Here is a 21,684-nt window from a genome sequence, read left to right as displayed (position 1 = left end):
GGCAGTTCCTCCAGGGCACATAGTTACATCTGAAGAGTTGGATCAGGAGCATGGTGGGGAGGGGGCGAGCATGTGACTGGGCCATGCTTACTCACCCAGTACAGGTTTCTCTAGTTCAGACTACTTACCCTCATAGTTAATTATTTTTCTATGACAGAACAAAATACAATCACCAAGATAGCTTATAAAAGGAAGCATTTAGTTTGGGACTCCTGGTTCCAGACAGTATGTAGTAGGGTCTATGGCCATTTTGGCAGGGAACATGGCAGCAAGACAGGCAGGGGGAGTGCTGGAGCAGTAGCTGAGAGTGGTCACAGGACAGGAACAGGCAGAGAGAGCTAACTGGGAGTGGCTGGGCTTCTGAAACTTCAAAGCTATGGTTCACCCCACCCCACCCCCTCACGCATACCTCCACCAACAAGGCCACGCCTTCTCACTTTTTCAAATAGTTCCACCAACTGGGGACCAAGCATTCAAAGATATGAGCCTGACGGGCCATTCTCCTTCAAACCACCACCGGCTAGTGACAGGTTAGGTTCTGTGCCCATTCTGTATTGTTTTCATTATGGTGGCTCTGTACTGTCCTGGGATCTGGAATGGTAATCCCTTTAGCATTGTTCTTTTTGGTCAGGATTGCTGTGGCTATCTGGGATCTTCTGTGGTTCTGTATGTATTTTAGGATAGTTTTTTTTTTAAATTTCTGTAAAGAATGAGATGGGATTTTATTGAATTTATAAATTTGGTAAAATGGTTGTTTTCACAATATTAACCAATCCATGAGCATAGGATGTCTTCTTTTTCTAGTGTATGTATCTTTCTTGAGAGGTTTAAAATTTTCACTGTTGAGGTTCTTCATTTTAGTTAGGTTTATTGCTAGATGTTTTATTTTCTTTGAGGCTATTGTGAATTGGATCTGAGAGCTTGAGTTCTCTTCAGTATTTCTGTCTCCTTACTGAATTCCATCTTAAGTTCTGGATTGTCTTCATCACTCTGTCAGCCTTACATCTGCATTTTCTTTAGCATCACTCAGGCCTTACGTTCTTTTGCCTAATTTCATTGAGCTGTTTCTTTGTGTCTTCTTTAAACCCATGCATTGTTTGCTGACGTTTAGATTGGTCTTTGAAACTCTATATTCTGGTGCTCGTCTAGCTGATGTTCATTGGCAAACATTTCTATAGGACTGATAGTTGTTTGAGAAAAGATACTGGTTTGATCTTTCATATTGTTAGTATTTCTGTGTTGAGATCTGTGCATGTGGGTGGACTTCTTTTGTTCTATGATGTAGGGTGCATGGCTAGGTTGGCCTAGAGGTTGGAAATGGCTTGGGAGGATGGAAGTCAGGTGGACAGAGGCCTGTGCTGGTGTACAGGATGTGCCTCCTAGTCCAGTCCTGGAGTGTGAGGGTAGTTTTGGCTGGGTGGAAAGGTTGAGAGTGTGGCATGGGAGGGGCCTGTGGTTTGTGGAGGTAGGGAGGGTAGGTCCTGGCAGAAGCCTAGATGTTGGATGTGACATGGGCAGGGATGGCCAGATTAGGCACTGGACATGGGACCTAGGTTAGATCTGGCAGGGTGGGGAGGATCAGGCTCACTTATGGGGCTAGACCAGGGAGAAGGATGTCAGGATCAGTTTTTAACTTTATTTTTGAAAAATGTAATACTTAAAAGTTTACTCCGATATGATGCTGTCCCAATGCCTGTAACACGCTCTCAGGACATAGAGGCCCAAGAATTCAAATTTAAGGCTTGTCTAAACTACCTAACTAGCAAGACCTTTTCTTAAAATGTGTAGGGAATAGGGATATAGATCAATAGGAGTGTGTTTTTCTGGCAAGATTCTAGGTTAAGTTAGCATTAGAGAAAAAAGTCACAATATTACAAAATAAGAACAGTAGTTCCAAATAAATCACTACTACTGTGCTGGGTAAAAATATTCATTGAGTAATTCAGAATGATAACAGCAGAAAACTAACTTTGGCTTCCTATTATTCCAAATACTCTGTGTTGCTTTTTCCTTGTATGTAATATTAAAACTTTCTAGCCTGCAGGATCAGATTGCCACATAGTAAAGGAAAGGACATATTTTGGTGTATTCTAGCATCTTCTTGGAGAAAAAAATATATTGGCCAAGATTCAGGTATCAGAGTTTGAAGAATGAATGTCTTAGTGGCCATACTTACTTTTAAAAGTTAACAATGTACGACAGTCTTGGATCCTATACTTTTGATAGCTGTATTATCATTTGAATTCTCTTAGGATTCAGGAAAGCTAATTTAGGAGATAAATCTCTATATAGACTTGTTTGTTTTCTGTGGACCATGGGAGGTGAGTGTGCCTTCAGAAATGGTCTCGTTCTGCCCCTGTGCTCTTCTGGCTCTGTCTTCTTCTTTTGGTCCTAGTTCTCTCGTAGACCTGAAGGACTGACCTTACCTGTGTGTGTCCTCCAGAACAACAGTACCACACTGGCAGGCTCACACTTACCACACCTCAGTTCTAACCTGATGTCACTTTGCCTGTAGTCCTGTCCTACTCCTCTCTGATCGCTCAAGCCTCAGTCAGAGCCCTCCCTGTGCAGTAGGCAGTGCTGTTTATAAGCTCAGCGCTTGGAAGGGCCGTGCTATAGGTTAAGACCAACCTGGGCTTCATAGTTGGGTTTGAGGGTAACCTGTGCTGCACAGCCACACTTTCCTTCCTTACCCTCACAAAATTCAAGCTCGGGCTCACCCTTCATTTGTCTTTTTTATTAATCTTCCTTATCTAGTCATTTGGGACTGACAGTCCTCAAAAGTGACTTCCAAGTGTCTGCTCTTGCAGTCTTACCCTCACCTCCACCTGTAAAGAGCATCGCACTTGGTAGTAGAAGAGGGTGCTGTCAGGGCTGTCTGCAGGCGCTGCCTTCATTTCTAGTGTGGAGACTGGATCTTCTGAAGCAGACCGTCTGTTGCCACCTCACAGTTTCCCTGCAGTAGTTTTATATGCCTTCAGTCTTACTAGTCCCTTCTAGAACATATCCTAGTTTGTTTTCTGTTGCTGTAAGCCACGACCAAAGGCAACTTGGGGAAAAAGTGTTTGTTTATTTTCTCTTACAGTTAATAGTCTATCATCAGAGGAAGACAAGGCAGGGGTTGAGGCAGAAACTGCAGTAAACAGCATGGAGAAGTGATGCTTACTCATTTGCTCTCCATGCTTGCTCAGTGTGCTTTCCTAATACCCGCCCTGAGGCTCCGCCCACAGTGGGCTGGGCCCTCCCATATCAATCACTAATTAAGAAAATGCCCCTAGGCTTGCCTGTAGGACAGTTGGATGGAGGCATTTTCTCAGTTGAGGCTCCCTCTCCCCAGATGACTTCAGTTTGTGTCAAGTTGAGAAAAAAGTGAAATGTAATTTTCATTGAGTTTAGAGTGAAATTTTATCTCCACGTCTCAATTTAGGCTTTGCCATTGTCTCCTAGGTGGATGGTATTGCTGCTCACAGGTTGACAAGGTAGAGGTTTCACTTCTCCTCAGCCATCACGCACACAACCTTCACACACACAACCAAACTGTTACTAAAATTGTCAGTTTTGATTCAGAAATATGTTTATTTTATTCACTTTAGTTTTTAGAGACAATATTTTATTTATAGCCCTGGTTGGTGTAGAACTCTCAATGAAGACCAGACTGGCCTTGAACTCACAGAGATCTAGCTGCCTTTGCCTCTGAGTGCTGGAATTGAAGATGTGAGCCCATCATTTCTTCCATGTACATGTGCTCTGCCACTGTTTTTTTTCCCCCCCTCCTAACCATCACAATTTACTTTCTGAGAAAGAATCTGTGAAGGAATCTACTCTGTCCTTTTAAAAGATGGGCTGTCCCTGGGTGGCGACAGCACACACCTTAAACCCAGTACACTCAGAGGCTGGGTCAGGGTTTCAGAATATGAAGCCAGCCTGCTCTACAGAGAAAGTCCCAGGACAGCCAGGGCTACACAGAGAAACCCTGTCTCGAAAAAAGAACGAACAGCAACAAAACAAAACAAAACAGCAATTAACCAACCAAAAACCCTGTACTGTGCATTTGCATAGCCCATTCCCCAGCCTCTTTCTTTGCTGTCACTGCGCTCTGAGCTCTGCAGTCACACTTGGTACTAGCCACTTACTGAAGATGTGTTGTTTCAGACTGCATGCCTGCCTGGATTTCCTGACATCCTCATCTCTCTTCTGCTTTGGGAGGTCCTCCCTTAGAGGGATAACTCATGGGGTTGCCTTCCTTCCTGCACATGTCCATTGTGCTGCCTGGGCCGCCTTTGTGCATCACTCGAGGCAAGGCCTGTAGACTTTCCCAGTTATGTGTCCCACTTACTCAGAATTTCTTCTATAGGTGGCTTGTGATATCCAGTGTAATTTCTTAATTTGTTCATCTTCATAGTTTGACATAGTTTTGAAAGTCGAAATATGAACACAGTAGTTAGTTTGTTGGAATAAAATAATAGGGCTTTTCTATTTTCATTAGAAATAAAAATAGATTTTAATTTTCTTATTAAACGACTCAAAAATTTTAAAGGATGTGTTTGTATGAACGTGTGTGTGTGTGTCTATGTCAGTGCGTCAGGGCATATGTGTGGATGAGTGGATATGTTTGTGTGTGCATATGGAAGCCAGAATTCCCACTGTGTCATTCTCTGCCTGTTTCTTTAAGGCAGGGTGTTCTTCAGGCACCTTCCTCCTTTTTGTTCTTTTGAGACAGTCTCAGTTCAGTGGCCTGGGAGTAGCTGAGTAGGCTAGCATGCCCTAAGAAGCTGCCTGTCCTGGCCTCCCCAGGGTGGGAGTGACAGTGTGCTGCCATGCCAGACTGTTTTCCCTTTCCCTTCCAACAAGGTAGGTATTTACTGTTGGAGCTGGCTCTCTAGCCCCACAGAGTGTGCCTTATGCTCCTCAGTCGTACTTGTACTTGGCTTCAAGTACAAGCTCTGGGGTAGGACTGCTCGCACCTGGAGGGATGCTAGGATTGGGACACTCAGCATGGGTGAAAGCAGCAAGCTGCCCTGGCTTGTGTGCCTGGATTGAACTAGTTCTCGACATATGTTAATATCACATCATTAGTCTTACAACACTCTCTTACATTTGTTTGTGTGGTGGCTATATGTGCATATGTGGAAGTTAGACGGCTTGTGCCTTCTCATTCCATTATGTGAGTCCTGGGGAGTTTGAACTTAGGTTGTCAGCCCTAGGTGTTCTACCATGTAGCACAGGCTGGACTCAAACCCAAGAGATCCACCTGGCTCTGCCTCCCAAGTGCTGAGATTAAAAGTGTGTATCAGGTCTGGTGCCTATGGTCTTTATGCCGAGGTTTTGAGTTTGTCAAAGAGTCTGATGCCTCCTGAGACCTTGCCATTTCTTATGCTGAATCTCAGATGTGCCCCTTCACCATTTACCACGTGACAGACATAAAAAAGATAACTATAGTGATAGTGATACATGCACTTCATTCCCTCTCAATTTTAAAACTTCAAATCTTAAAATTGAAGGTTTTTCAAGGTTTTATTAATTTAGTATATGAAAGTTTAAACTTAACTTTATAAGTGAAATAATTACTAGGTTTGCTCCTTGTTTCTATCCATATAATTCAGGGTAAGAGGCCTATGCTTCAGTCTGTTCTCAAGCTTTCAAGTTCCTTTGACAGCCTGGATATGAAGTTTAAAAGCTATTAATGTGATGTGTTAATTTTGCACTTTTTGACTTATTGCAAAATCTTATAGTTTCCATAGCAACAATAACCTATCCAGATTGTGTAATATTCTTTACAGTATTAAAAATAAAACTGCAATTCCATGAGTTTCTGGAGAACTTCATGTAAGAGAACTGGGACTCGAAAGATTTCAGTGAAAAATAAGCTGTAATTGAATGTGAAAAATGTGTCAAAAAGCTTTTTATAGTTTTAAGAATTAGTAGCTTTAAATATTCAGTAATAGGTAGCTGGTAGCTAATTTGATGATTAGGCACGAAGCATGTACATTACATTTGTCAGTATTGTAAGCACACTGGTCCCATGCAGTCCAAAGTCCTTACACTTTAGAGAAGAGGCAGCACTGGCTTGACTGCTCCGTGAACTCTGTGCTTTTCTAGTGGTTACTGAATGGTCCGGAAACCGTGGAAGAAAGGAGGAAAGGACCAGCTAAGCTTCTCCTATTGTTTGTCTTTGTTCCTCAAAATATGCTTGTGACCCTGCTGTGGTGGCACACACCTTTCATCCCAGTACCCTGGAGGCAGAGGCAGGTGGAGCTCAAGGCCAGCCTGGTCCATCTACATATTGAGTTCCAGACCAGTCAGAGCTTCATAATGAGACCCTGTCTTAACCTGCCTTCCCCAATATGCCTAAATTAATCATTTTGAAAATACTAAAGAATATTTAAAGTCAGCAGTTGTTTCTGGAGTCTCACATTATTTTGCTAGTAACCATTAAGTAACACAACTTCTGCATCTTAACATGTGTTTTTAAATTTTTGGATTCCTGTTTAATATATAGTTACATGTGTATATATATATTTGTAGTAGGATAGCCTGTATATTTTTTTGATAAGACATGATGTCCTAGTTGCTTTCTGTGGCTGTGGTAAAACACTGACCGTAAACAACCTGCTGGGAGGAAAGGCTTTACTTTGTCCTACAGGTCCATCACTGATGATGTCTGGGCAGGGACCTGGAGGCAGGAACAAAGGCAGGAACCACAGCCCAGTGCTGCTCATGGCTGACTCTCCATGGCTTGCTCAGCTCACTCTCTTACACAGCCCTGAACCACCTGCCCGGGGTTGGGGAGGGGAGGCTGGGAGGGCCCTGCATGAGTGGGCTGGACCCTCCTTCATCAGTCAGTAATCAAGAAAATCCCACAGACTCACTCGCCCACAGGCCAGTTGCACAGTGTGGTTTCCTTTTCTCCAGCCATGCTAGAGCACTGGCTCTCAACCTGGGTGTCCACCCTTTGTGTGGGTGTGGCTTGAACAGTCCTTTCAAAGGGGTCACATATCAGATAGTAACAGTATGATTTACAACAGGAGCAAAATCACTGTTATGAAGTAGCCATAAAAATAATTTTATGGCTGAGGTGGTCATACCACGAGGGAAAGGGTTGCAGCATTAGGAAGGCCCATGTTTCTAATGACCTTTATAGCAAGAATCCGGTAAGTTTACCACAGACTAGTCTTTTGACATCTGGTATATTTTCTGTTTACCCAAATACTCTGAAGGCTCTGGAACTTACTAGGCCCTGGGGCCAATCTTTAGCAGCACTATAATTTAAAAAATAAGTAATTAAAAGATGTTTACTTACCCTGATTGGTATATGATGGAAAAAGAATAGAATTTTTAGACTAGGTAGGAGTTAAGCATGTGTAACTCACTTACTTACCCCAAATAGGTGGTTAAGATGATAACAGGTGATGCTCGGACTGGGAGGTGGTGGCACATGCTTTTAATCTCAGCTCTCGGAGAGAGGCAGGTGTCCTGTGTCATGGACATCCTGAAGACCAGCTCTTTCATGTGCTGCAGCACATGGAGGGGTAGGTGTTGGGGTGGAACAACTGAGAGCCCTGGACCCTGGTTAGCTGGGAGCTCTCCTGCACCCTGGCCACTAGGGCCAGCTCTCTAGCACTGTCCCAGTAGCTGATCAGTGCTGCAGCCAGCAAGGGTTCTCCATCCAGCTCTTCTGTTCTCATGCTCGGGGGGCTGGCTCACCGGTAGGTGAGATGTCTTGTGGCAAACATTCTCAAGTTTGTTTCTTTAATGAATAGAGCTACATGTTCTCTAATCTTTTTCTGGCGTCCTACCCTTCTTTGCATTCCATAATTTTAGAATAGTAAGTCAAATGTTCTTTCCCAATTATTTCCACATCAGAAGTCTTTCATTTATATCAACTAGATCACTCCCATATCAAGTAAAAAAAAAATGTAGTCAGGCAATGAATAGCATATTTTAAAAAGGAAAAGTTCTACTCTTTGCATAATAATACTGTCTGTAGTGTCCCCAAGATAACAGTCCTTAGTCTGATTCTCGACACCTTATAGCTCTAACCTTCTACCAGTCAACCAGCAACACTAAGCTGTAACTGATGAGGAAGCTGGACTTACTTCATTTACCACCTGGCCAGACATTCAGACCTGCAGACTGCCTGCCAGGGATTTTGGGGAGTTTTCTTGCAGCACAGTTTTTCTTGATGAAAGAGTTACAGTGAATAAAGCAGAAACCTGGAACCGTGGGTACATAATACAAGAGTGCCACTTAAAATAAGAGCTCTTTGCCAGCGTGGTACTGCACACGGATTCTCAGCACTCGGAGTGAAGAGCAGGAGGAGCCTTGTGAATTCCAGGCTAGCCTAGTCTACACAGACAGTTCCAAGTTAGCTAGGGATAAAGAGGAAGACTTGGGAGAGAGGGGAGAGAAGGAATGGGAGAGAGAGAAGGAAAGAGAGGGGACCCATAGATTGAGAACAGTGTTTAATACAACCAAAAGATAAAAATTGGAGGGTATAGATTATGTCTCTTATTAGAACAATCCATGGCATGATTTGTGTTTGCAAGATCTTCAAATGACAGTGATGACCGTCAGCTGGGGCCTTCTTGTGGCTGTTTCTGATCTGTACTCTGAGGATGTCAGCTGTTACAATAGCCGCTTGTCTGCCCTCCCGCCTCCCAGTATTGAAGCATTGTACTGTATTGTATTGGTTAAAATCCTTGGTAACTGTTAGATTTCATTATATTCTCAACCCTGTCTTCTTTGCTTGTTTTCAGAACTCTCTTAACTACTAGATTTCTCCAGCAGTGTTTGAGAAAGCAATGTTCTTGAGTTTTGAAGTCTTAAAAGGCTTTTGCTTGGCGCCTTGTAACTGGGAACTAGTTAATCACATAAACTAGTTGTTTCTATCTGTCGGTTACTTTTGTATGATGGATTATAACAGAACAGCTCTGTAGAGGAATGTTCAGGAGTGGGTGTGCTCTTAAAATGTGCTTGGGTTTATGTTTATGCTTGTTTACTCTTTGAAACTAGTGCTGTCTTAGTACCCCATTCTCTTCATTCTGAATTTCACGTTTTAGGTCTGTCTGGTGTTCTTATTATAATTATTTTTCTTTTGGTATTTTATATTTCTATACTAGAAATATAAAAAATAATCAGCAATGCATGACATAATGACGGTGTTTAAATATTGAGAGACTAAATGTTTCCATTGTTTTTGTAGTTGTAATTTTAAATGTAATTGTAATATATGGAAAAATAAAAACTTTTTATTTTTCTCTTCACATGCAGAAAAGATGAAAAGGAATATGCACTTAAGCAAATCGAAGGCACAGGAATATCTATGTCGGCTTGTAGAGAGATTGCAGTAAGTAGATATAGTTTATTTTGTTATCAATATTGGATATTTAGTATAAAATATGCATTAATGTATTTCAGTGGATAATAATTTCACATTTAATTTAAGGATAGTTTATATAAAATGGGAAAATCTGGAAACTTAAAGTTACCAAAGTCATTTTTGAGCATTTTCTTTTTTTTAAGTTTTATTAAATTTATTTATTCACTATACATCCCAATATCAGCCCCCTCACCTGCCCAGTACCCCCTCTCATGGATCACCCTCCCATTACTCCCTCCCCTTCTCCTTTGGTTTTTTGTTTTGTTTTGGGGCTTTATTTATCTATTGATTTTCTTTGGGGAAAGGGGTTGCAAGGTGGAGGGCAGATACAGAGGGGTAGGAAGATGAGTGGGACTGGGGCGCACAATGTGAGTTTTACAAAGAGTCAATAAAAAGTAAAACAAACAAAAAACCCAAACACTATAGAAAAGGGATGGTAAAAAACCATCTGCTATAGCAACACTTAGAAATTATTTCCTTTGCAAAAATTCTTCTTCCCACACATAGAAAAATAGAGCCCATAACCTTTTTATGCAGTATGCTTTGGTCCAAAGTAATAAACAAGTAAATTTCAACTGTGGAGTGAGTTGATGTATTTATTAATCACACTAGGTTATATGGAGTGTGTAACATTGTGAGATGTAACTCCTGAGCACTCTGAAACAGTCGAGATGTTTGCATGGCAGAGAGTGGCTGGGAGGCAGTTAGTCAGGGCCGCAGGCCTTAGACGATAGGTTAGAGAGCTGCCCTAGTCTTTCTGATGGATGACAAACCTGCATGGACTGGATGTCATGAGAACATCTATTTGTGATACTTCTGGAGACTAGAGCCTCCAGTATCAGGGCACTGACAGTCTGTATCTGATATGGGCCTAGTGCCCTGGTTTATGGATAGTCGGCCATCATTGTCTTGGGTCTTCTACGATTGAAAGGGTGCAAGGAATCTCTCTGGGGTCTTTTAGAAGGGAGCCAATCACTTTTATAAGAGCTTTGTCCTCATGACTTAAAAATCACCTCCCACCTCCCACCTCACAGAGGGCCCATGAAGTAGTGATTTAATTTTTTTTCTGGGTGGTGGTGGCACATGCCTTTAATCCCAGCACTTGGGAGGCAGAGGCATGTGGATTTCTGAGTTCGAGAATTCGAGGCTAGCCTGGTCTACAGAATGAGTTCCAGGACAGCCAGGGCTATACAGAGAAACCCTGTCTCGAAAAAAAACAAAACAAAAAAAAATTTTTAAATTGGATATTTTATTTACATTGCAGATGTTATCCCTTTATACACCCCCACCCCGTCCCGTCCCGTCCCATCCTGTGATTTAAAATTTGAGTTGGGGTTGAAGCACTTGGGTAGAGTGCTGCACAAGTCTGAAGACTGGAGTGTCATCGCTAATACCCAGTAAATGCCGGGTGGGCTTGCCTCTAGCAAGATGCCTAGATAGACTCAAATGAGAGAAATAAAGTGTAATGAAGTCAAGGAAGACACTGGCCCCCATGTGCTTGTGCGTGCACACAATGTATGTGCACTTGCTCACGTGTGTATGTGCCCACACAAGTGAACATATATGCATGTTCCCACACATGTGCACAGACACACAGACACAGACACACACAGACACACACAGACACACACACACAGACACACACACACACACACAATCATGGAAATAGAAATTACTGCCAGAGGGAAGAGAAGTCAAGAAGCCCTCCCTCCCTCTAGTGCTGAGAATTGAACTCACGACCTCATACGTAGGAGGCAGCTGGTTAACCACCGAGCTATACCTCCAGCCCCTAGCCTGACTTGTTGCCTGGCTGCTGAGTGTCTCAGCTCTGGCCTACATTGTTGAGAAATCCTGCTTCCTCAGTGACTTCTTTCTGTTTTTCTGTTTCCAAATGTAAGATTGCATCCACATTCCAGCTCTGGTGTTCCCGAGGTGCTAGGCAGAGCGGCATTTAGGGACTGTCACTTTGAATTTTTGAGCACCCAGTGCAGTAGGCAGGTGGGAAGGAAGTGAAGAGCTTGCTGCTCTTGTTTTCTCTGTAGGTTCCGTGCTGGGACAGCCTGCAGCTATAAAGTTCAGTGGTCCTACAGCCTTTGGTATAGATGAATAAGCTTTTTTTTTTTTTAAAGTTATGAAATAGAATTGATAGAATGTATATTAGCTGGTAATTTAACTCTTGAGAAAAGCTTTGAAATATCCATGAATAAAGCTGTTTAGTTTTTAAAATTTGTGTCTACAAACCTTAAAATTATTACATTAAGTTTCATATATTAAAAGTGGAAAAGTTCATGGCATTAGACAATACTTTTAAGAGTCTTTTATAAATAAAGTTTGCATTTACTATAAAGTAACGAAGTGTCTGGCCTTGTGAGGATTGTTTTCTTGTATCATTTTATGTTTCAGTGAGTCTGGGTTTCCCTCAACTATGTGTTCAACTTTGTTAAAGTATGCATGTATGGAACTAGGCATATAACTCAGGATTTTACCCTTCATGTGAAAGGATTAGATTTCTGTGAAGAAAAAAAAAAAACAAACCTCTAAAGCAGACAGCTTTCTTTAGAAGATATTTTTTTGAACAGGATATTATATGATAATTTTTTCATGAAAGGTTCGACATAGTTTTTGGAGTAGTACTAAAGTTTTATGTCATTTACATTGGACAGAATATGTTCTTTGGTTGCTTTCTTCTTAAAAACAAATTTTACTTTTAGGAGTGAAGGCTTGATACAGATAATTCCTTATTGGAATATGGATTTCTTGTCCTATATGGTGATGGTTAACCTTTTTTCCTGGTATACAATATATTTGGCTTCTTTAGCAAAATAGGTACTATTCCTAATTTTTCCTTCCTTCCTTCCTTCCTTCCTTTCTTTCTTTTCTTTTTTTAATTATTAATTTTCTGTTTTTTTTTTTTTTTATTTTGAGACAAGGTTTCACTGTGTAGCCTTGGCTGTCCTAAACTCACTCTGTAGACCAGGCTGACCTTGAACTCAGCGATCTGCCTGCCTCTGCCTTTCAAGTACTGGTTTCATGTATGTGCCCCACAACCACCTGGGATCGGGAATTAACGTCCTGGACTCGTGCTTTTGAGACTAGGTCTCTCTAGAGCTGAGAGAGGCTTCAGTTTCCCATCCTTCTGCCTCTGCCTCCCACATGTTGGGATTGAGGTAAAGTCTTATAACAGTAGACCACATCTCGTGTTTTCGTATTTAGTGATAGTGGCAGGCAGGCTCTTCAGGTCTTTCAGGTGCTTGGGGGCTGTAAAAACTAGAATAGAGACTGGGAACAGTTAGACAAAACGCAAGGATTATGTGGCAACCAAGAAGAAGAAATGGAAGCTGTCCTACTAAGCAGTGTGACTGGAGCTAGCTCTTTGACTGTAAGGAGAGGGGACGATGTAGTAGGGGACACGGCTCCAGTCAGTGAGTACTGTAAGTGGAGGCCACCAGTGGACAAGGCGGTCTAAACAGGGGACAAAAATGCATACTCTAGCAGAAAGCTTAGCATGATTAAGAGAAAGGAATTTCCTCCAGCACCAGTGAGTTGTTATAAAGACACAGACTCACTCACTGTTTCTGTTTGTGTTCTGGTGATAAAAGGTGCTCATGTAAACCGCAGTTAGAACATGCAGTCAGGATGAGATGGGGGTTTAGCAGATACCAACAGGAATTAGACTGTACTTGGAAACCATGAGGCATACATTTCAGTTTTATAAGCCTCTTGGCATACTGAGCAGGTCTGGTCGTCTAGAAGTTTGACTCTGTTGTTTTTCTTAGGAGAATGTTTTAATTGATTAGAAATTCTACACCTTGTAGATTATAGTGATACATAATTTTTTGAGGGGGTGGGTGATCTACTTTCTGGTAAGTTTGCCAAGCCATTTTATATGTCTTATATTAAAAAACAAGCCAGAGACATAAGCCTATATTCCCTTGTGGTTTCAGTCTTGAGATGTTTCCAGCATGGGTTCATTTGGATGTTTTCTTGTTGAACTTTAAAAAATTATCCCCATTCCCACCCCATCCGGTAACTGTTTTGTTTGTGTTGAGCATTGAACTTGGCTGCCTGCAATGCAAGTTAGGCATGTGGCCAGCCACTGAAGTATACACCCAGCCCCAGGGTTTTTAAACGTTGATCCTATCATGCTATCGAATTAAATATATTTTAATACTTTATGGCATTCTTGTTTGTCCTGGTCAATTTTTGTGTTTTATGTCTTTGTTATGTTGAGTGCTGCCTATTTTATTGTATTTCTGCGAGTCTTGAGGTATCTTTTGTTCTCAGTACATTGAGAAGGGGGCACAGAGAGGGCCGGTCAGATTCATTTGGAGTACTGGACCCTTTTTCGGCATTATTTACTTTGATGACTTCTTTGAATTTTGTTCTCTAAAATAATAATAAGCACAGTTAATTTGAGATGACTCTAAAAGTGTTGCTGTGTCCGTTTCTCTTGACACATCCACATCCTAATGTGCTGCAGTCTCAGTATGAACAAAAGATAGCATGCTAAAAATAGGTTTAGTTGGTAACAGTTAAAATAAACATAAAAAATATATATAGTGAAAATTTCCTTCCTTTTCCACGTCACTAGATGAACCCTTAAGTTGGTGTCTCAAGTTTTTACTGTCATTTTAAAATTTCTATATTCCCTATGACTGATCTTTGAAAAGTTTTGCATAGAACATATTCTGCAAATGATTTAGGAGAGGATAATATGGATATTTCAAAGTAAAGTTCTCTGATGTGAAAGGTCCGTTGGTGTTATTACATTTGAACTTACCATAAGAGGTGCTTTCCTGGGATGGAACTAATATGTCGATATGCAGGAAGGTGCCTCTGTTTACCCCAAGTCTGTGATTCCATATAAGGGCAGGGCTCACACACATCCCCGTGCAGTCCTCATCCGACTGAGGGGCCAGCTTGATGCAGGGAAGCAGCTGCTACTTGGTGTCCTTTGCTGAGTTTCTACTCTTTCTCCTGTAGCAACCACAGTGCATGTTCTCACAAGTAAGCAGGACCACATAGAAAGAAACAGCATCTCAAGGTGCTTATGGGACATAAAATGTCATGAGGCTCTCCTAGTGTTTGACCCTGCTATGCAATGACACCTATAGTGGTTTTTTGTTTGTTTGTTTTTGTCATTTAAAAAACCTCATAGGAATAAACGCATTAGGTAATTCTATCGTCCATACCTCTCTTAACCTATGAATTGTAGTTGTATCAATAAAAATAATTTAAAGGTGCTCTGTATTCTCATTGCCTGTGGCTTATGTACATGAGATTTGGTATAAGTTGTAATTTTTCTTGTCTTTGTAAAGAATTTCTGAAGGAATTTCTTAAGAATTGTAAGTAAATACATTTTATATTTAAAAGACAAAAATTTTTGGAGAGTGTTGTCATTTGTTATTTTTTAGACAGGTTCTTGCTCTGCAGCGTAGGCTGGCCTCCCAGCTGATAGACTGTCTGGCTAAGGGTAGGTTTTCTCTTTGAGTTTAAAAATGCTTATTTACTTATGTGTGTGTGTGTGCACAGTGCACATGTGAGGGTCAGAGAACAACTTTGGGAGTTGGTTCGTCCTTCTGACATTTGAGTCCTAGGAATCAACTTATGCCTTCAGGCCAGCAGCAGCTGCTTCACTTGTTAAGTTGCCCCGCTGCTGTTAGAGACCTTCAACCAGCAGGAACATGGGCTCATGAACATGTGCAACTCACTGACCATGGAGAAGTCCAGCTGGGGCCTACATGGAGCCTTTACCCTGCTGACACTGTTCATGGTATGGGAAGGTACTCTGCCTGCAAGGTGTGTTAGTGTAGCATGTAGCACTAGCCAGCCAATATCTGATTGGATTTAAGGCCTAATACATGAGAAGAAAGCCATCCCTGACACTGCTCAGATGATCAAGAACTTGAGAGTAGATAGGCTATGGACCTAGGGGAAGACCAAATACTGTTCTGCTAAAGGAAACACAGCAACAAGTGATGCATAACAACATTCTGCTATAATCATAGATGAGTGCCTTGCCCATCACCAGAGAGGCTTCCTCTTTCAGTAAATGGGAACAAATACAGAGACCATAGCTGAACAGTGTGTGGAGTGGGAGACCTTGGAACACTCTGTACTAAATTGTCATGAGCCATAATGGGACAAGCTAATAATTAGCGAGCGGGTGATCATCCTGAAATGGCTTGCCTTGGATTATTATATAATCTACAACAAGTGAGTCCTTATTCAGCAAGGCTGTGAGGGACTTATTTTAGGAAAGATTCCTGCTATTAATATGCTTTCCCTATTATTATTATTAGACATATGTTACAATCACTAAGCAATAGCACACCCCTTTGGAGCAGATCTCTGCAGATCCACGAAGATGGACTGTTTTGTAGTGATGCTATATAGACAAATAGATGACTTCTTAAGTCTTAATGATGATCCTATAAGAATTCTTAAAATTATATCTGTGATTATTAAGCTCTTTTATAGTGAGACTGCTATTAGGTCCCTTCCTGATAGTCAAAACTGCAATGAGAACTCTGCCAGTCTCCCAAGTGTCATCAGTTAAACTTTCTCCTACTCAGAGCACATTCCAAGAGGTTGTAAAACAATTAACCAAGGTCACTAATAGGGAACTCATGATTTATTATAGGTGCTAGAACAAAAGATAAAATATTTCCCAGGTTTATCTATACAAAACTTCACTAATTTCTTAATTATAGTTTTAAACCTTCAGTGAATCTGTGGAGTTAGACAGGTGATGGATGTTTAGCCAGATAATTACTCCTAATGGATATGCATGTAAACATTCTCTGTTGTTAACTTCTATTTCAATTTATGATTTGACTTTTGGTGTGAACATGTGATGAACTTTGTAACATGTGACCATGTATTCTGAAAGATGCATAAGTACTGGAGACAAAGAAAAATGGTTCGTTGGGAGTTCGTTCATCCCTTCCTTTTCTTTTTCCCTGCCTAGAATTTTCTCCCTTAGAATTTCTCCCTTATTAGAATTTTTTCCTTTTTTCCACTTAGGACCTTTCTGCTTTTCCCCTTAGATAGCTTTCATAGGAAACTTTTTACACTTAGTAATAAACGCTATAATAACTTCTCTAAGTGTTTTTTCTTCCTGTGACCTCAGACTAGCAGGCATAAGTTAGGGCCCAGCAGTTCCTGCTGAGATAGTATAAAGGCTATTTACTTAATCCTTTGCTGTTTTTGGGCTAAGATAGTACAAAGGCTATCTACTTAATCCTTTGCTGTTTTTGGGCTGAGGTGTAAGTGCCAGAAACTGCAGTTTCTGGCCTCAGGATCACAGAAGGCAGGTCAGCTACAGTAGCACAGTAACGTAAGCCTTTAGTATACAGTAACCCTAAATATCTCGTAACATAGTAACGAGATATAATATAATAACATAATATAGTAATATTGTAATATAGTAACATAAGCCTTTATTATACAGTAACCCTAAATATCTCATAAGACCAAGTCCTACCCTCCCCCTCTTCTTCCCTCTCTACTGCCTCAAGAAGAACAGAGAAGAAAGAAGACTTCACACACTCATGCTGGGGCTGGTCCCCAGCACTAAATGTTGTGTCTCTATTGTTATCCCCTCTCCTCATGGCTCAGGGGACCCTTCAGAGCAGGCAGAAAGAGTGTTAAGAACCAGAGAGGGTGGGGAACACCAAAGAAACAAGGCCCTCTAAACAGAGAATTACTGAAGCAACATGAACTTACAGAGACTGGCAGCCTGCACAGGTCTGGGCCTGATGGGGTTCCAGTGCTGGGAGAGGAAGTGGACCCCCACCCCCATCCCTAATTAGAAGTTATCTCCAAATGGAAACCGATCACAAATGAAACAATTTCTTCAATGGAATCTTTACTGGGTATACTCTCTCTTAAGGTCAGGCCCATAAAGTGAACTGAGTGGTATTTTTTTAAGTTGTCATCCTGTCCCCCTGCCCTCCAGTGATCTGTATGGGAATTTTTTTCTTACTCAACAATCATTTTGTTTATACATTATGGTTTCTGATTTTCTATTTTTAGGGGATTTCTCTGTGTGCCAGTGTGTATATCTCTTCACCTATATGTATTTCTTATAATTTTTCTTTGCCTCTTTATAGGGAGGATCTGGTAGGAGTTGGGAGAGGGAAAGCCATAATCAGAATATATTTATAAAAAAATCTATTTTCAATAAAAAAAGAAAAGTAGAAGCATTCATATGCAATAAGAAAAAACCCCATCATAAATAATCAGGAAAATATTAAATAAACCCTCAATAGGGATGTTTTAAACATATTACATCAATAATAATATTGTTTTCAATGGAATAAAATACTGGAACTGTTTATAGCACTAGTAAATTGTAAATTATATTGTATCACTGAGTAAAACAGTTTGCTTATCTAGCAGTAATACAGGTCTGTTACTCTGGATAACAGAGCCTTTTAAAATACTAAAATACTAAAATATTAATTATATATGTATGTATATATGAGTATGTTTTTGAGTCAGTGTTTGTTAGTGTTATAACGATTTATGTAATACATAATATTAATCTGTGAGTGTCACTACTCTGTACCTGACTGAAAAAAAACTCATTTTGCCCCAAATTCTTATTGAATTTAAATGTCTGTGAAGCTTATCTGTGTGTATGCTGCTATAGTTTTACCCATATCTGATTGCTGAATTTCGGTTATCTTTCTCTCGTTGCTTATGCTCTTGTTCTCATATTTTTTTCTTTACATTTATTTTTACAAAATGTTTCCCAAGAGATCTGTCCATGACTGTAGCGGTTTGTGATCCCCCAAAGGCTGCCAGTACTTGTTTTGTGCACTTTCTTAGCGTCTTGACCCCCCTCATCTGTTCTCTTGTGCTTAGTGTTTTCACAGAGGACATAGGTAGAACATCTATTATGTAAATGATTGCTCAGTTGTTAGGCTTAGTTTTTTAAAGAATTTTTTACTCAGTTTTTCTTTGAAAGAAAGATGAATACTCCTGAATAGGCTGTGTAGGGTTCAAGTTCCTAATATTTCAATTAACTGTTACCTTTTTTTTTTTTTTGATGGGGGGATAGTTTTTTCCTTGCTTTCATAGAACTAGGGGGATAGTTTTTTCCTTGCTTTCATAGAACTAGCTAAGACATTGTCTGATATAGTCACTCTTGAAATTTGGGATCTATATAGTACATAGTTTGGAACAAAGTGAGTTAATTGTTGAATGATTGTGGCTGTTTATTTAAATGTTGCTAGTAACATTCTAAGGCTGTGGACGTGTTCTCCACAGCTCTCCATTACTAGACAGCTGAGACTGGAGCCGAGGCACTGGTGAAGTGGAAGGGGCATGTGACGGCCCGACTGCTCAGTTACCAGTTAGAGTGGAAAAGCGATATTCAGGGTGATAGTGCAGGTCAGCAGTATATTCCTGAGTTTAAATATTTTGAACTTGAGCTAACGAGACAGCTCAGTGTTTTTCTGTCAAGCCTGAGAACCTGAATTTGATCCCTAAGACCCACATGATAAATCGAGAAAATGAACTAATGCAAACTGTCCTCTGAACTCCATTCATGCTGTGGCAGGTGCACACACACACATGCACACGCGCACGCACACGCGCACGCACGTGCGCACACACATACACACACATACACACAAACAATAACAAAAATATGAACTTGTCAGTAAGTAGAAAATGTAAAACCAAGTACAGTAGTGCATGTCTGTAAGCCTATCACTAACATTAGGGAGGTAGAAGCAAGATTAGGAATTCACAGCTAGCCTCAATTGCATAGTAGGTTGAAGGCCAGCCGAGGATTAGGATACAGGAGCCCTTAAGAAGGGTGAGGGAGGAAGAAGTGATCCAAAAGATAATAGTAGATGGATGCACTGTTGGATAGGTGGGTGGGTGGGTGGGTGGGTGGGTGGGTGGATGGATGGATGGGTGGGTGGGTGGATGGACAGAGAAATATAGAAACATGGAGAAATTATTCATCTTTTTTATTGACAACTATCAAAACACCATAAAAGTCTGTTTTCATGGGGGTGATGGCTCAGTTGACTCACTGTTTGACTTGAAAAGAGACTCTGAGGTCCATGTTAAACAACCCCATAGAAAGCCAGGGACAGAGGGACAGTGCCTGTGATCCAGTGCTAGGAGGCCTCAGGGACAGAGGGACAGTGCCTGTGATCCAGTGCTGGGAGGCTGAGACAAGGTGCTCTCTGGGGCTTGTTGGAAATCAGTCTAGTCAAAGATCTGCACCAAAGACCCTAGCTCAAGAACCAAGACGAAAGCAAAGGCAGCAGACACTCAGTGCTATGCTGTGGGCTCCAGCATGCATGCACACAAATGCACAAACAGATTTTTAAATCAGTTATTACATTTTCTTAAGATTTACTTTTTAGTTTATGCATATGAGTGTTTTGGCTGTGTATATGTAAGTAAACTGCCCATGAAGGTCAGAAAAGGACATCAGATCTCCTGGGACAGGAGTTACAGAGAGTTGTGAGCTACCATGTGGATATTGGGAACTGAACCTAGGTTCTCTGTAAAAGCTGCCAGGCTCTTAACCACCAAGCCATCCGGAGTCAAATTTTATGCACAAAAGGGTTTATATATATTATATGTATTATATGTTTATATGTTTATATGTATTGTATGTATGTTTCTTTGCTTTCTGCATATTTACAGGCCAAGAGTTTGAAGAAAAGCTAGACATATACACAAAGCTTTGGTGCCAGCCCTGTTTTTACTTTTTTGAGACAGGATCTCACTAAATAGCCCAGGCTGGCCCTGAACTACTCTGTAACCCATGGAGGCTCTGAACTTCCTATCTTCCAACCTTGGTCTCCCAAACATCTGAAGCTACAGACCTGTGCCCCACATGTGCGTCTTCTTTTCTGTATTATGTGCTCTTTTTGTATCACGTTGTTTTTGTTTCTGATGCTCTGATGAAGCCCATGAACAAAAGCAACTTGAGGGAGAAAGAATTCATTTCCCTGTAACAGCTCACAGGACGCATCCATCATTGAGGGAGGACAGGGCAGGAACTCTTAAGTAGTAACGGAAGCCAATGCCATTAAAAAAAGCTTCCTGGATTGCTCTCTTATACCAGCCACCGACCCAGGAGTGCCGTCCAGCCCAGGAGCTGGGCCCTCCGACATCAATCGTTATGAAGAAAATGTACTACAGACTCACCTATAGGCGAATCTCAAGGAGATAACTTCCCAATCGCGGCTCCCTCTGCCCAAATGACTGTCTTTAGTCAAGTTGACATGAAACTCACCTCCATTGTGATTTGAGGACACCTCTCCCATCCCTCAGGGCATTTAAGTTAGGTCCCAAGTTTTCAGAGTCCAGTTGTTGCTAGCTCCTATCTCGCCAGGCCCTTTCCCCTTTTCTTGGGGTTTGTGTTGACCTTCTGCTGCGACTGAAGTTCCCTGAAGTGTCTGTCAGGCATGGGCAGACGGATCTGATACTATCTGTTTATTACTCAAGACATCTGGCACTGATGTAGTTTTGCTTATGTACTCCTGTTATCTTCTGAAGCATCTCTTAATACTGTGTTTCATAAGTGAAGCAAGAGCACGGGAAGTAACAGTGCTGCGTGAGTCTAACCTGACTGTCTTGGCTGCACTGTAGAGTACTGGGATTATCTTTTACCCAGTCAGATGGAGCCACTCACTGTTCTTTGAAGCGACTGGGATTTTAAAATGATACTGAAATTGGTTCCCATAGCAATGCCCCACCCATTTCTTTTGGCAAACACTGCATCTTTTTGCAAGCTAGATGGAAAAAGAGAAGTGTTTTCTGAGTTTATTTATAAAACTAAGCCAACAGGATGAAGTTGTTTAGGATTTTAGTCTTTATCTCTCAAGAGATAACGGATTGTTAGATTAAGCTAAAATTAATGAAAGATTTTTTTACATTTGAATATAAAGTTAGACTTTAGGTGATTTTTTTTCCTCCTTTCTCCTCCCTTTTCTTCTTCTTTTTTGTTTTCTGAGACATGAAAATAAGTTTCTCTATTTAGCCCTGGCTGTCCTAGAATTCACTCTATATACCAGGCTGACCTTGAACTCAGAGATACCTGCCTCTGCCTCCCAAGTGCTGGGATTTAATGTGCTGCCACTGCCTGACTGTGTGTTTTATTATGTAAAAGTTAATTTTTTTTTAAGATTCTGTTTTATCTTATGTATATGAGTGTTTGCCTGCATGTATGTGTGTGGCAGATGCCCACAGATACCAGAAGAGGGCATTGAAGCCCCTGGAACTGACTTATAGACAGTTGTGAGCCCCAGTTGGGTGCTGGCATGTTG

The 21,684-nt window shown here is 41.1% G+C and overlaps 1 protein-coding gene across 2 annotated transcripts in view; it reads left to right on the top strand.

Annotated features, from left to right (window-relative positions):
- Cdk19 (cyclin dependent kinase 19) overlaps window positions 1-21,684 on the top strand; it is a 132,121-nt gene that overhangs the window by 35,959 nt on the left and 74,478 nt on the right. Inside the window, exon 2 of one of the 2 annotated variants that reach the window (XM_028769059.1) lies at window positions 9,271-9,346. The exons of the other annotated variant lie outside the window; for it this stretch is intronic. Coding sequence (XP_028624892.1) covers window positions 9,271-9,346 — 76 coding nt within the window. The remainder of the gene's footprint in view (window positions 1-9,270; window positions 9,347-21,684) is intronic. 2 annotated transcript variants of the gene reach the window in all.

The sequence above is a fragment of the Grammomys surdaster genome, unplaced genomic scaffold, assembly GCF_004785775.1.
Source record: "Grammomys surdaster isolate TR1022 unplaced genomic scaffold, NIH_TR_1.0 190, whole genome shotgun sequence".
In the NCBI taxonomy this organism is placed as follows: domain Eukaryota; kingdom Metazoa; phylum Chordata; class Mammalia; order Rodentia; family Muridae; genus Grammomys; species Grammomys surdaster.
Note: the sequence above shows the minus strand (reverse complement) of the source record. Positions and strands in the feature narration are given on the sequence as shown.